At 31.7% G+C, this 13,332-nt stretch overlaps 1 protein-coding gene across 1 annotated transcript in view; it reads left to right on the top strand.

The window, feature by feature from the left end:
• GABRG1 (gamma-aminobutyric acid type A receptor subunit gamma1) overlaps positions 1-10,280 on the top strand; it is a 65,268-nt gene extending 54,988 nt beyond the window's left edge. Inside the window, exon 9 of the mRNA XM_032632726.1 lies at positions 7,449-10,280. Coding sequence (XP_032488617.1) covers positions 7,449-7,718 — 270 coding nt within the window. The 3' untranslated portion in view covers positions 7,719-10,280. The remainder of the gene's footprint in view (positions 1-7,448) is intronic.
• The last annotated feature ends 3,052 nt before the right edge of the window (positions 10,281-13,332 follow it).

The following is a 13,332-nucleotide window of genomic DNA, read 5'->3' as shown; positions in this document are numbered from 1 at the left end:
ATAATTTCATTTATGCTCATAGGCACCTTATACATACAAGTTCAGTAATTTGCACAAGGACAAACTTAGGAAGTCAAGGATCCAAGACTCAAACCCAGGTCTTTTATGATAACAGAGGTGAAGCTTGTAATCCTTCCTTTATGTTGCCTGTTTTCATAGGACTCAGAAAAGTAAACATCTCTTTCTCCAATATTAACAAAAAAGACATTTCACTGCTAATTCCAATAAATGTTTTTAAAGCAGATTTTTTCCAAAATACCAACATACTTGAGGACTATATAAAACAGTTATGCATGAGTGGCAAGCTTGTAAACCTACCATAGCATGTACATAATGAGGCATGGGATTTTTCATGTTATGTCCTAAATTTGTAAGTTCTAAGATTCAATGCTTTTTCTCCCTTCCCCCATTTTTCATTAGTTTCCTTATAAAACTTTACCATACTTTTAAATTATATTTTACCTTTTATGTTATACTCCAAGGACCAAAGTCTTGTGTATTTGGTTCCAGATTCCCACAATATCCCAAGGAAGGAGAGCACATTGTTGGTGGTACACATTTCAGAACTTACATGGTAGAATTAACATGTGACTCGCTCAACTTGACATGATTTTAGCTTATCCATAGGATTTATTATGGCCTCTGAGTGGACAAAGCATCAGGGGGCAATGATTTCAGCTTTAAAATCCATTTGCTAATTTTTTAGGTAAAGAAGAACACAAGTTTTCTACTATCTTCCTTTAATCCAAGCCAAACATCCTCTCTGAATTTTCCATTTCATCATTTACTCATCCACAGCTGTGCTTGATTAATACCTTGACAATTTTATTTTTGGAAATTGTGAATGAAAATGTTTAGAACAAAAATAATTAACATCATAAGCCAGACAATGTACAATCTCACATGGATTCTAGAATTTCATTCTAAGAATATGTAATATAGGTACTAATATTATCTAAGGCTATTCAACCAATAAGTGGCTACTGTAGGACTACAGATAATCAGTTTGACCCCAGATCATGTGCTCTCAACCACATTACCAGATGTCTCATTTACTCAGGAAGCTGAAACATTGGAGTACGAGATTTAACATTATGACATTCATTTAATCATTCATTCATCAAATATTAATTAAGGACACCCATGTTCTAGGCACTGTTCTAGAATAGTTATTTAGGAAAAAAATGCCTGTATGTTGAGTATTTAAAACTTAGCACCAAACCCAAGAAGCAAAATATTAAAGATGAAAAATTAAGGAATAAAAAATAAATGAGAGCTTTGAAGCATTAAATTGCAAAGATCAAAAGTTAAATTGATATGTAATTGACTACCTAGGTAAGAAAAATATTTTTAGAGCCGTCCAAAATAAAATTCTATAGTAGTTTCTTTCTGTTCAGCTATGTGCTTCGTGAGGTTTTTCAATACACAATGACACTTTAAGTGAAAAATTGGATCAGTAATCAAATCTGACTCCCTGCCTAGTTCAGTGTTTAGCCATATGGTCTTGCCAATCAGGTAAATCAGAGCACACTTTTATGAAGAATAGATAGCTCTGCTTGCTGTTGTCTCAAAATATTCTATTTAAGCGTTTTGTGGAATCTGTGTTTTTCTTCTGTTCCAGCCAGGAGGATCAAATGCAAGCCTAGACCCAGAAATCTTGCAGCATCTTGCCTTTACACATGTTTTAATTGTTTGTGAGTTTATCTTCGTTCTCTCTCTCTCTATCTCTCTCTCTCTATCTATCTCTATCTCTATCTCTATCTCTGTCCTTCCATCTGCCCACTTTATTTTATAGGCTCAAAATTCTGAGTTGTTTAAAATCCAGCATTTCCCTTTTCTTCACCAAATTATTTATGGCAATAGGCCAGGACCAAAGATCTTGCCTAGAGTCACTGAAAAGTCAACATGTCTGTTATTAAAAGAAACTGAAATCCCCTTCTTGACATCTCTTTGACTGCTTAGCTGAGAATCCCAGAAAACTCCAATTTATTTTACTCAGGAAGAGATGATATTTGAACACAATAGATTTTTAGCTTCAATGACCCCTCTAAGAAAAATATAAATTAATAAAGATGCTGTCTACCTTACTCTCCACATGATATATTGGACCTTTTCTCTCTTTCTTTTTCTTGCTCTCTCCACCTCCCTTCCTCCTTTCCTTCTTCTCCCCCTTCCTCCTTCCTTCCTTCCTTCTTTCCATTATCCCTTTCTTCCTTCTGGCCTTACTTATGTCCATATTTCTTTATTTCTTTCTCCTTTATTTTTTATTGTGAATGTCAGTGACATTTTGACTTGGTCCATATTACCATCCAATATATTTTATTGGGTTTTTATTTCTACTCATTAAGAATATGATTCACGTGTGTTTGTATCAATATCTATTTTCACGAGAATCTAATAAGTTAACTATGTTGAAGTATAGAATCAAGATCCTTATGAAACATGTAAAGATCTCAGAAAAGCAATAGTAGTAAACCAGCTAACTAAAGAGTAGTTCTTGTTGAAAATCAAATAGCCCATTGATGATAAAAAAAAAATCTCAGAAAACCATGTTATACCTACATCAGGAGCCTGATCTACCCATTTGAGGTAGAACTTATTTGTAATCTCTCAATTGGTTAAAATGTTAAATGAAGGAAGTTTATTTCACCAGCCATGAACAAGGCACTATGAAGAAAATAACGACACAATGTGTTCTCTGCTTTCGGGGATCTTTGAATCTAGTTGTGGAAAAATACATTAGAAGTGTAAATGTAAGATAATAAAGTACAGTCCAATATAAAAATCAAAAGTAGACAAAGACACTATAAGGAAGTAGCAGTTAGGTGACTGGTTTCAAATACCTTTTCGGCAGCAAAATATTTTCTATGATAGATATAAGTTAAGAATATTTAAAGATGTTCTTATTGAAATAGAGATAGGTACCACAAAGTCCGAACAAAGTGGCCTGTCCTATGCACAGAGGAAATCTTGAGACATCATGTAATATGGTCTGTGAAGCACTAACAAGCACATAGTGTTGAGAAGAGGCTATGTCATTGTGAGCCAACAGTGCAGTGGGTGGCCTTTTTCATTTCATTGTAAATAATTTATTCAAAATGTATGTAAACTAACTCTTCCAAAGGGAATTTGATAGAGAAAATTACAAAGAAAGCATGGCATCATTGAAGTAGTTCTTTAAAGAATAAGTTGCAGTTTTCAGGAAAACAAATTATCAAGAATATTTGAGAGAGAAGGAACCATGTAAGCCAAGTTGAGGCATACATATAAGAATACAAAGTAGATTTGTATATTTCTCAGGCTTTTCATCTAATACAGTAGCCACTAGCCATATGGCTAGGTTGATTTAAATTAATTAAAATCAAGCAAAATTTAAAATTTAGTATCTTAGTAGCATTAGTCACATTTCAAGTGCTTAATAGCTACATGTAACTAGTGGCTACCATATTGAACAATACTGATACAGAACACTTCAAGCACTGCAAAAACTTCTCTTGGACAGTGCTATAGAAAAGAGGAATCTTAGGAAAGAAAATATCCAAGTTCAGGATAGAAAAGTGGTTTATTGCTGAGAAGTGGAAAGTCTCCAGTACCATGTTAAAAATTTCGATTTTGCACTGTCAGCACTGATAAGCCATGCATGTTTTTAAGCAAGATGGCATATTTGCTTCTATGTTTTTGAAAGATAATTATAAGTAGCATGGAGTATATACTTGAATGGCAAAAGAAGCAAGGAGATAAAGACTATTGCAGTAGTTCAATAAGTCATATATTACTGAGAGTGGAACTAGGGTATTGGAGTGGAAATAATGGGTGGAAGGTTGTGTTTTTTGTTTCTTGTTTGTTTGTTTGTTTTTGCCCACAATACCCAACCATAAATAACATTTTCTTCACACACAAAAAATATCGTATTTTCAGCCAGTGCATATCTATATGAATAAACATTCTTCTACCTTTCAGAGCACAAAAATAATGAAAAGATGAATCATACACAGTTTCACAAATTATAAACCTTCTTTCCTGTAATGGTAATTGGCAAAGCTCCTAGGAAGGATTATTTGATATTGGTGAAATGTGAAATACAGTAAGAAGTTTACTTGTGCATGGTTGAAACAAATGAACAAATCAAACAGTATATAAATGTACAAGTGAGAATACAATTCTCTGCTTCACAGCCTTGGTCCCAACCCTCAGAATTTTTTTTTTTTAACTTTCTATTTGTTACTTTCCTCTGATAATTATTTCCATTAACTTCTAATTCTCGGAGTACCAAAATTGACAACTCAGAATCACCAAAATCCACCTCATGTCTATTTTTAAACATTGATGTAGATCTTGTAATTTTTGAAATTCTCACTGATAAATAACTGGGATTTTGTGAAAGTTGATTGGAGAAAATCTGTGCTTAGTTTGGCATTCTCATGTGCCACTTTTTGAATGAGAAGTTAATAGTGATATTAGTTAATATTTCATAGTATCAATAACATGACCTAATAATGTTTGCTAATCATATTGCTAATACTTAATATTATTAATTGTATTAGTATATGATCTAAATAGTTATTATATTATTGGTCTTGGTGCTTAAAATATATTTTGTATATTTAACTATACGATTAATCTATAAGTAAGAGTATTTAATATATAACCAGACACATATGTATCTTTAATAGTGAGAATGGGATGGATTTCTCAAAATGTTAAGTTCAGCTATTCTTAGTGACTTTTTTAAATAACAAAAAAATGGCATAGTCTCAAAACTACATCATTTGAAGTAAAAGGAAATTCTATTCAATTGTGTTGTTTCTTTTTATGTCATTTAAATGGATCTATTTTATTTTTTCAATGTTTGCTATTTGGGGGGCAGCAGGATTTTTATTTGAGAAATTGTAAGGTGGGTTTTGCTGTTGTACTTCAGATAAATAAGGCATATAATGTTTATATTGTTCCAATTAATTTTTCAGTGGTTTCCAAGGTCACAAATGTGTCGAGAGTATTTTATTTTACTGATACTGTGTCAGCTCTTTGGCTATTTTTCTCAATACATATAAAATTCATTCCTAGTCACATTCATCGTTCAATAAAGCGTAGTTTCTTTCAATTTATGAATTAGTGGCGTTTTGGGGGAGGCAGCGGGGAACTAGAAAATTGTCAATCTAAATTGTCACTGCAATAAGAAGCTCTCCATGATTTTGACCACCAGGGATTGGTCAATGTTTTAAATGAACCATTTGCAGTTTTCCTCCATTTTTGTGTACTTTAATCATACCTCTCATGCACAATTGATATCTTCTAACAAACACACCATCTTCCCATTTATGGCAGTTCTGAATGATATATGTAGTGTGTTTTATGCCATATAACCTTGAAATTGCGGACTAATAAACTTGCATTTTAACCACTTTTTCACTCTGGTTAACATTGGAACATAAGTTATTTAAGTATTAAGTAACAAGAAAATGAATACCAATTTGCTTCATTTTTATACATAAGTTTAGTGCTCCACTAAAATTTAGGAGTCTAGTCGAGTATCTCCAGGTGTCAATCTCAAAAAAGATCTGTCATTAACATTTAATAACATACTGCCTCCGTTTTTCATGATATATCTAGGCAAGTGAAGTCATGCATTTGTGTTTAGGGCATGGTTTCTTACCTTCAGGCTGCATATTTTGTTCCTAATATGGATGTTATGACTTGTGTGATGGTTTTATCTTTTTAAAATATCACTAAATGTGATATTTGCTTCTCTTTGCATCTACTGAATGTTTAATATGTAGTGGGTCAGATTCTATGTTTCTTTTCAGAAATGAAATGGGTTTGAATATAGGTCCAAATTTTTTTAAATTATCATTTTTTGTGTTTAATTTTTAAAATCTTTCTCATACAATGTTTAATTTTCATGGCTTTGAGATTTATTTATTTCAAAATTTAGGATGAAAAAATTTTATAAACATTTTCATTAGAATTTAAAATCAGGATAAAACAATTGTTATAATCTCAGCATCATATTCAGTGTTTACATAATGACACCACTGATTATAATAAATTGTAAGATTCACATTTTAAAATAATCCCTGAAATATGTGGAAGTCCTGAGAGATGAAGGGTTACTAAAACGGCAATCTTCACTCATATTTTACTTGCCATTTTATTCAAGCGTTCATTAATGTATTTCTTTCCAGGAACATTTTTGATGAGGTCCAAGTTTTTGTTGTTGTTTTTATTGTTATTATTGCTTGTTTTCGCACATATTTTATAGTCAATTATGATATATCCTCTCCAGGAATCAACAGTAGCAATGACAATTACAATACTATTATCAATTGGCAAGGGAATAGTTGCTATGTTTCAAATATTTCATTTGGTGTTTTATGTATACCATCTCATTTACTCATCAAACAGATCTATGTATTGTTTTTGTGGCTTTGGTATGGCAAAAGACACAGACACAAAAGAGCAGTGACGTTTCCTGTTCAAAGTTACAGGACTCTACTGGGCAGAGCTGGAATTTCAGCCTAAGTGATTGCTTTAATATTGCACAATATCCTGACTCCAAAGTGATTGCTTCAAAGTGATTGTTCCAAAGTGTTGGCTTTAATATTCCACAGTATCCTGGCCATGCTCAATTTTTTATATTTTTAAAAATTCTTGTTCTTATTTAAGTATTATTCAGAACATGGTATCATCAAGAGTTAGTTTGATATGTGTCCCAAAAAATCTTGGTAAAGATAATAACTATTACTACTAGGCAAGACGAAGCACAGATCATTTTACACGTCATGAAGTTTATTCAGCACGACCATCACAAAAATTAGGTGGTAATATAATTCCAGCTGGATAGCTGGAATGAGCAGAATTTTGGTAGAATTAGCAGAATTTTGAATACCAGTTGTTCTCCAACCTGAATTTTTACCTCCTGCACATTCTGTCTCCCAAGTATGATGCTTTGTGCCTATCCACAACTCCAGACCTCATATCTGTTTCATTCATTCATAGCTCCTCAAAGTTTTCTGCTTTATCAGAATGTCATCTTTACTATTTGTTCTCATTATTACTAAAATAAAGTACAGAATATAACCATAGCAAACAAACACATGTTTATAGCATTGTAAATGTTTTACTGTAAAATATAGAAAAATATAGTTTATTCTCATTTTAGAATTAGATTCATGGTTAACAATAATTCAGTAGAACAACTTTCTAAAGGTATAAAATATATTTAATTTTGAGTGTTTTTTTCCCTGCAAAATCTTTGGAATGTAAAATAATATTTTTATGTGCTACAAGGTAAATTATAATCTAAAAACATGTTAAATTGGGTATTCATTTGATTTTTGGAAAATAAGATTATTTTGACTGCATGTCAGTCTCTCAGAGTTTGCCTTGAGGGGACAAATTGATCTTTTTTATGATTTTTTTCCTCAAAACTCATTTATTATTTTACTCAGATGTCCTCTGGACTTCATCCAGGATCTACTCTCATTCCAATGAATAGCCTTTCTCTGCCGCAAGGAGAAGATGATTATGGGTACCAGTGCTTGGAGGGAAAAGATTGTGCCAGCTTCTTCTGTTGCTTTGAAGACTGCAGAAGAGGATCGTGGAGGGAAGGGAGGATACATATACGCATTGCCAAAATTGATTCCTATTCTCGAATATTTTTCCCAACAGCTTTTGCCTTGTTCAATCTGGTTTACTGGGTTGGCTATCTTTACTTATAAATTCTACTTACTAGGCAAAACTCATAAGAAGTCTGACTAAATCCAATATAATCGACTGTCCTTCAGTAACATGAAGTTTAACTTTAAAATGCAGAGAAACCAATGGTTAAAATGTGAATAGTTATTTTAACTATTTTACAGCTTTCTTGGGTAAATAAAGTAGCAGCTTTCAGATTAATATATGTAAATTTATGTAAAACAGATTAGTTGCAAAATTCAGTATATTAAAATAGTACTATATATTTGTACTTTAATTTTCTTTATTTTTACATATATCCTATTATGATTTTGAACTTATAAGTTCTGTGATTCATATTTCAAAGATGGAATAATTTTAATATATATTTTATTTAAACATAACCTATCGTTTGTAATGGTAGCTTAATCTAATGCCTAATATTTATGTAATATGTTTTTGCCTAGAAAATATTGTTAATTTGATTTTTTTTTTTTTGCTTTTTATTTTTATGCTCTGTTTGGAATAGAGTTAGTTGAAAACATATGAAACATATGAAAACAATGATTTCATTGGATTGATTTCCAAGAAACTTTACTCCCAAAAACAAATTAATTTATTTTTAATTTTTTTATTATTTAAAAAAGAAAAGGCCATTTTACCTTATCTTTGATCCAGTTCATTTCCTGATGAAACATTAAATAAAACTCCAGTTATATTTAGGTTTGGTGATTTACAAACTAAGATGGAAACCATCAAAGTAATTTAAATACAAGGCGAAAAAAAATGAAGAATATTACATTTAACCATTTTATTCTCTGCCACATAGCATTTATGAAGAATGAAGAGATTAACACTGAAGTGTTTAGATCTACCGACCCTGAAATTAAATACAGAAAGAACTGACTTTTTCTTAACCCTCTACAAAAATGTTACATTCCTTAAATTAACCAAAAGCATTGAGGAACCGGGCTTCTATTTGCTCATTGTGGCTAAAGAATTATTATCTAGCAAATTGATTTGAAATGCATATTGAGGATATGGTCTTAATTACGTGCTATTAACATTTTTCAGACCAGAAGTGTTCTAGAAACACAGTCTTAGGCTTGTGTTCTATATTGCCTTTCCCAGTTCCTAAATTTGGACTTGGTCAGCTTTACGACTTTGTTATCAATTTTAATGATATTCTCTTTTTTTAAAAGATGTGAGCAGGCACAAAAATCATGTTAAAGGTGGAGTTCTATTAGAGGCACCTCTAATGAACATGAGTGTGTGGAGCTCTCTCAATTCTGAGAGGAACAAAAATAGTCTTACTATAGTTTAAAGCCTGTTGCTTAATAGTTTCCAAAATGTCTGTTTTGTTAAGAGGCGAGATAAATTTAGGCTTTAATTAATCTATTCATGTAACTACTTGGGCATATCAACTATTTATAAGAACTCCCTATTCATTCACCATTACCTAATTATCTGTAAAATCACCAGAGTGATCTTGAAGATAGCCTTTAAAAATTGTTTCCATTGTCAAGAGCAACTATCAGGATGAATAATTTTGTGATCAAGGCCTATCTTATGGTATGTGGAGGAAGCTATCACCTGTGCTCCTGACACCATGTGGATAGTGAATACATGTGTATGCTCTGGCATGGTTATACTTATGATTTTAGAATATATAGTGTTTTGTTTTTTTTAATCTAAATATGTTTCATTGGGTATCCACCACCTACATATGAACTTTTTTACTTTTCTTATAAATCTTGGAAAAACGTAAGCATCAATTAAATGATATTGCCCAAATATCCACCGACACTGTTTTTTTTTCTGAATGGAGAGCCAAATTAAACTTTGGCCATGTATATATTCACTTACAAAGTGCTCATGCATTCATTGTTATAACATTGAGTATTGATGGATATTCTTAACGTAAGCATTCATTTAAAGATAAATGAAAAATGAAGTACCAACGAAGAATAAATCATTTCACTAAAATGTATCATGGCTATTTCCATGCTTTAAGCTATAGCCTTCTCATTACCATGGGGGCAATTTTAATTCTGGGATTCTTTCAAGTCTATCAGCATGACCCTATTTTAAAATTCTTAAAAATGCTTAATATTAGTAGGTTTGATTTTCTCACTGGTGTTCCATTAACTTGGCTTTAAATGTTGACAGTATTTACAAGTGGAAATAAAATGTGATATGATGATAAAAATATGACAGATGCTTTTCTATATACATTCATTGTATATATCATCAAAACTAGTGCTTTGTTTTCAAAGCCAGTGGCATTTTGAGCAGTTCTGTTTAAACAAGCAGATCAGAAAGGGAAGTGTGTAAAAATCTTATTATTTCTAAAAATGAGAATGAAAAGGTGAAAATGCAGTTAGATTATTTTTACAAGAAATCAAATAGAGCTTACTTTCAAAGGGTATGCAGTCTAATCCCTGTTTCTCTCTTCTTTCAAGTATTAGTTTTATCATCTTGAGAAATAATTTTTAAAAAATCCTCCTCTTTCTCCAGGTGAGTTATATCTTAATTTTATTGGATTCACTGGTACTTGTGTTTCCTGACTGATTTAAATGTTTTTAACACTAATATAGACCAAAAAAGTGGATATAGATGAGGGGAGAGATAATTAGAGCAGAGGGACTTAGAATAATTTGGAAAAGTGTTCATTCACATCGAGCCATCCTCTAAATATGTGACCAGGATCTAGAAGTATCAAGAAGGGAAACTGTGACTAGCATGATTTTATTCTCTTGGGTTTACAATTGCATGATAATATTTTATCTATTCTTGAATTGCATGGATAAACTCAATTGAAATCAATTCCTAAAAGGCCAAGTAGTTTCTGGAAAAAAAAAAAAAAGAACTTAGATTTCCTGAGAATTCAGTAGGGAAAGGGCAAAATTAAAGAATAAATCTAACTAAATATAAAGTGTTAATGTAAGCAGAAATTAGATAATTCATTGGCTACATTTTATTTTAAAGATATAGATTTCATTAAGGAGTTTTGAAAACATTAACTTTAGGTTAAAGTACAATAAATGTAGGTAAATATACAAATAATCACCAGGGTTTTTTTTCCCCTTTAGTGTGTTCCCATATTCTGACATCAAATTTAATCATAAAATATATTTCAGTTTAAGAACAAGATCAATATTGAGAGTTGCATTCTTTCCAATGATTCAGCATCAAAAAGAATGATTGACAGTATTCTCACATCAAGGGCCCATAATTGTAAGATGTGAAATTGTATTCCAAGTCAAGGTGTTGTGAAGAAATGCATCTCGTACTTTGATTACACAAGAGATTTAGACAGGATGATTTTTTTGAGTTTAAAATTTAAATTAATAACCAAAAATTGATTAGATATATAGTAAATGAATAAATATATGTACAAAATTATCAGTTTTATACCAGTGTCTATTTTCACCCTTGCAAAATTCAGCAAGATACCATTCACAATTATTTCATTGATCTTAGCGCTGGAGTTTAAGTGATCACTTAGACATTCAATAATTTAGCATATGTCCCACCAAAAACATTTTGAAAATAATTTCTGACCAAGCTATTTTTCTTTATATCATCAAATTTATTTAACTCCTCAATGTCACACCAAATGAAGTTTAGACATACTTGGTATTATGTTTCTGTTGGTCGTTGTTTTTTACTGCTAGCGAGCCCTTGACAGAGCACTGTAAAGTCACAGAAACCATTACCAAGCCTCTATCAAAACATTCCAAATGGAGTTTCCAGACCCTGTTGACCACATTGCTGTAGTCAATGTAAGGTCAGTTCTATCTTTTTTTGCTTGTGCATTTTGGAAATGACATAACCTAATTCAAATATTTATGCAGCACTTCTTATATATAAAGTACTGACTTAGATACAATAGGGAATATAAAAATGAACTCTGGAGGAGATTATAATATAATCAGAAGACTAGTTATACAATTTAAGGGATGGAGGATAACTCTGGGAAAGTTTCTTGGAGAATATAGGCTTAGAGATGGGAGCTTGAGAATTCAATATGTCAATAGGCGAGGTTAACAGAGAATACATTTTGCAGTTGAGTAAACAGCTTGAATAAAGAAACAGAAGCATGGGCACAAATAAAAGTTCCATTTCAATTGAAGGTTAAGATTCATATAGGGAAGCAAAGATGAGGCTAGAAAGATAAGTCTAGCCCTATGGTAGAGAGGCAAGAATATGAACTTCAGAGGGCTGAGTGATATCAATTCTTGAAGAGTTCACAAAGATACATGAGTACAGAAGCACCATTATTAATATCGCAAGAGTTTCATTTATTGGCGTGTGATGTTTGGAGTAAGGAAAGCCAGTTAGGAAGCTACTGTAATACATGAGGAGAGAAAGAATGAAGGTCAGTACGCAGGTGATTGAAGTTCAATGGAGAAGGGGGAAAGACAGATCCTGAATAAAAAAGGAAAAATGGCAAACATGAAGCTGTGATTAACAGGCAACTGAGTGACATGTGTGTAAGAAGAGAGGGGATCCTGTATTGCATAGTAGGTACTTGGGTGTAAATGAACACTAAAACACTGCAAGGAAATTCTGGATGTATTACAATCTTGTTAGCTGTTACTTTTAACATTTTAATCAAATGCTTATTTTTCTTACTGATCTATGTTTCCCACATTAGGGATGAAAAAAAGAATAATCTCCTGAAGTATAATCTGTCCAGATTATTATTATTTTGTGAGAATCTGTTCCTCATGAAAAGGGCTTTCTCTTCAAATAACTTTCTCTTCTTTCTTTCTAACTAAGAAAAAAAAAACAATGTATTTGGACAAAGAGAGGAAGGGAGAACTGTGAATAGAAATAGGCTGCTGTGTGACCAGACAAATCCAGGATTCTGATTCTCAAACAATTTCTGAAATATTTGTCTCAAAATAAATTAATTTATTTTTGGACAATGAAATATGTACCTGGAAGCTTTGAGTCTGGGAATAGTTAAGATGAGCCTGTAATGCAGTTAGGCTGGAAAGAGCTAATTAAAGGACTTTTAAGATATAATTGACCTAAATAGAAATAGTTTGGATCTCGATAAACCACTGTAATAAGAGTTATTTGTGTCCATAAAGTGTATGTAGTCACATCATATAATAAAGTTTTGTGGCTTGTGACTGTAGTGGCTTCTGCTTCATCATTTTGGGGAGCATTTTGTGTGTGGCAAAGTTATCTCAATTTATCAATGTATTATGTCCTTTAATGATTCTAAATACAAAATAAATTCAGTAACGTTATGAAATAGTTACATTCTCTTAAAATGTGTCTTTTTTATAGTTTTCATATAGATATGTCCCTTTTTTAGTTTTAGAGTATGTAATCATGATTTTAGCATTGAAGTTAATTTATGATCAATGTTATTTCACATTTTTCTAATTAAGAAAATAAATTTGAGTTCTCTTTGACACAGAGTTCTGAAAATGAATTAAACTGAATGAATTAAAAGGTTAAGCAAAGATAGTTAATATTTATGCATGATTTTCACTACCAAGACAATGAATCTGGATTATTCTAACTTGTGATTTCATCCTAATCGGAACTGCCAGATAGTATTCCCCAGGTGAATCAATAAGAAAAATATATGTTAGTGAGGATTAATACTCAGGCCATTCCAAATACCTTGTTTTATGA

The sequence above is a fragment of the Phocoena sinus genome, chromosome 5 (genome assembly GCF_008692025.1).
Source record: "Phocoena sinus isolate mPhoSin1 chromosome 5, mPhoSin1.pri, whole genome shotgun sequence".
NCBI lineage: Eukaryota > Metazoa > Chordata > Mammalia > Artiodactyla > Phocoenidae > Phocoena > Phocoena sinus.
The sequence above is the reverse complement of the archived record's forward strand: the minus strand, read 5'-3'. Positions and strand labels throughout refer to the sequence as shown.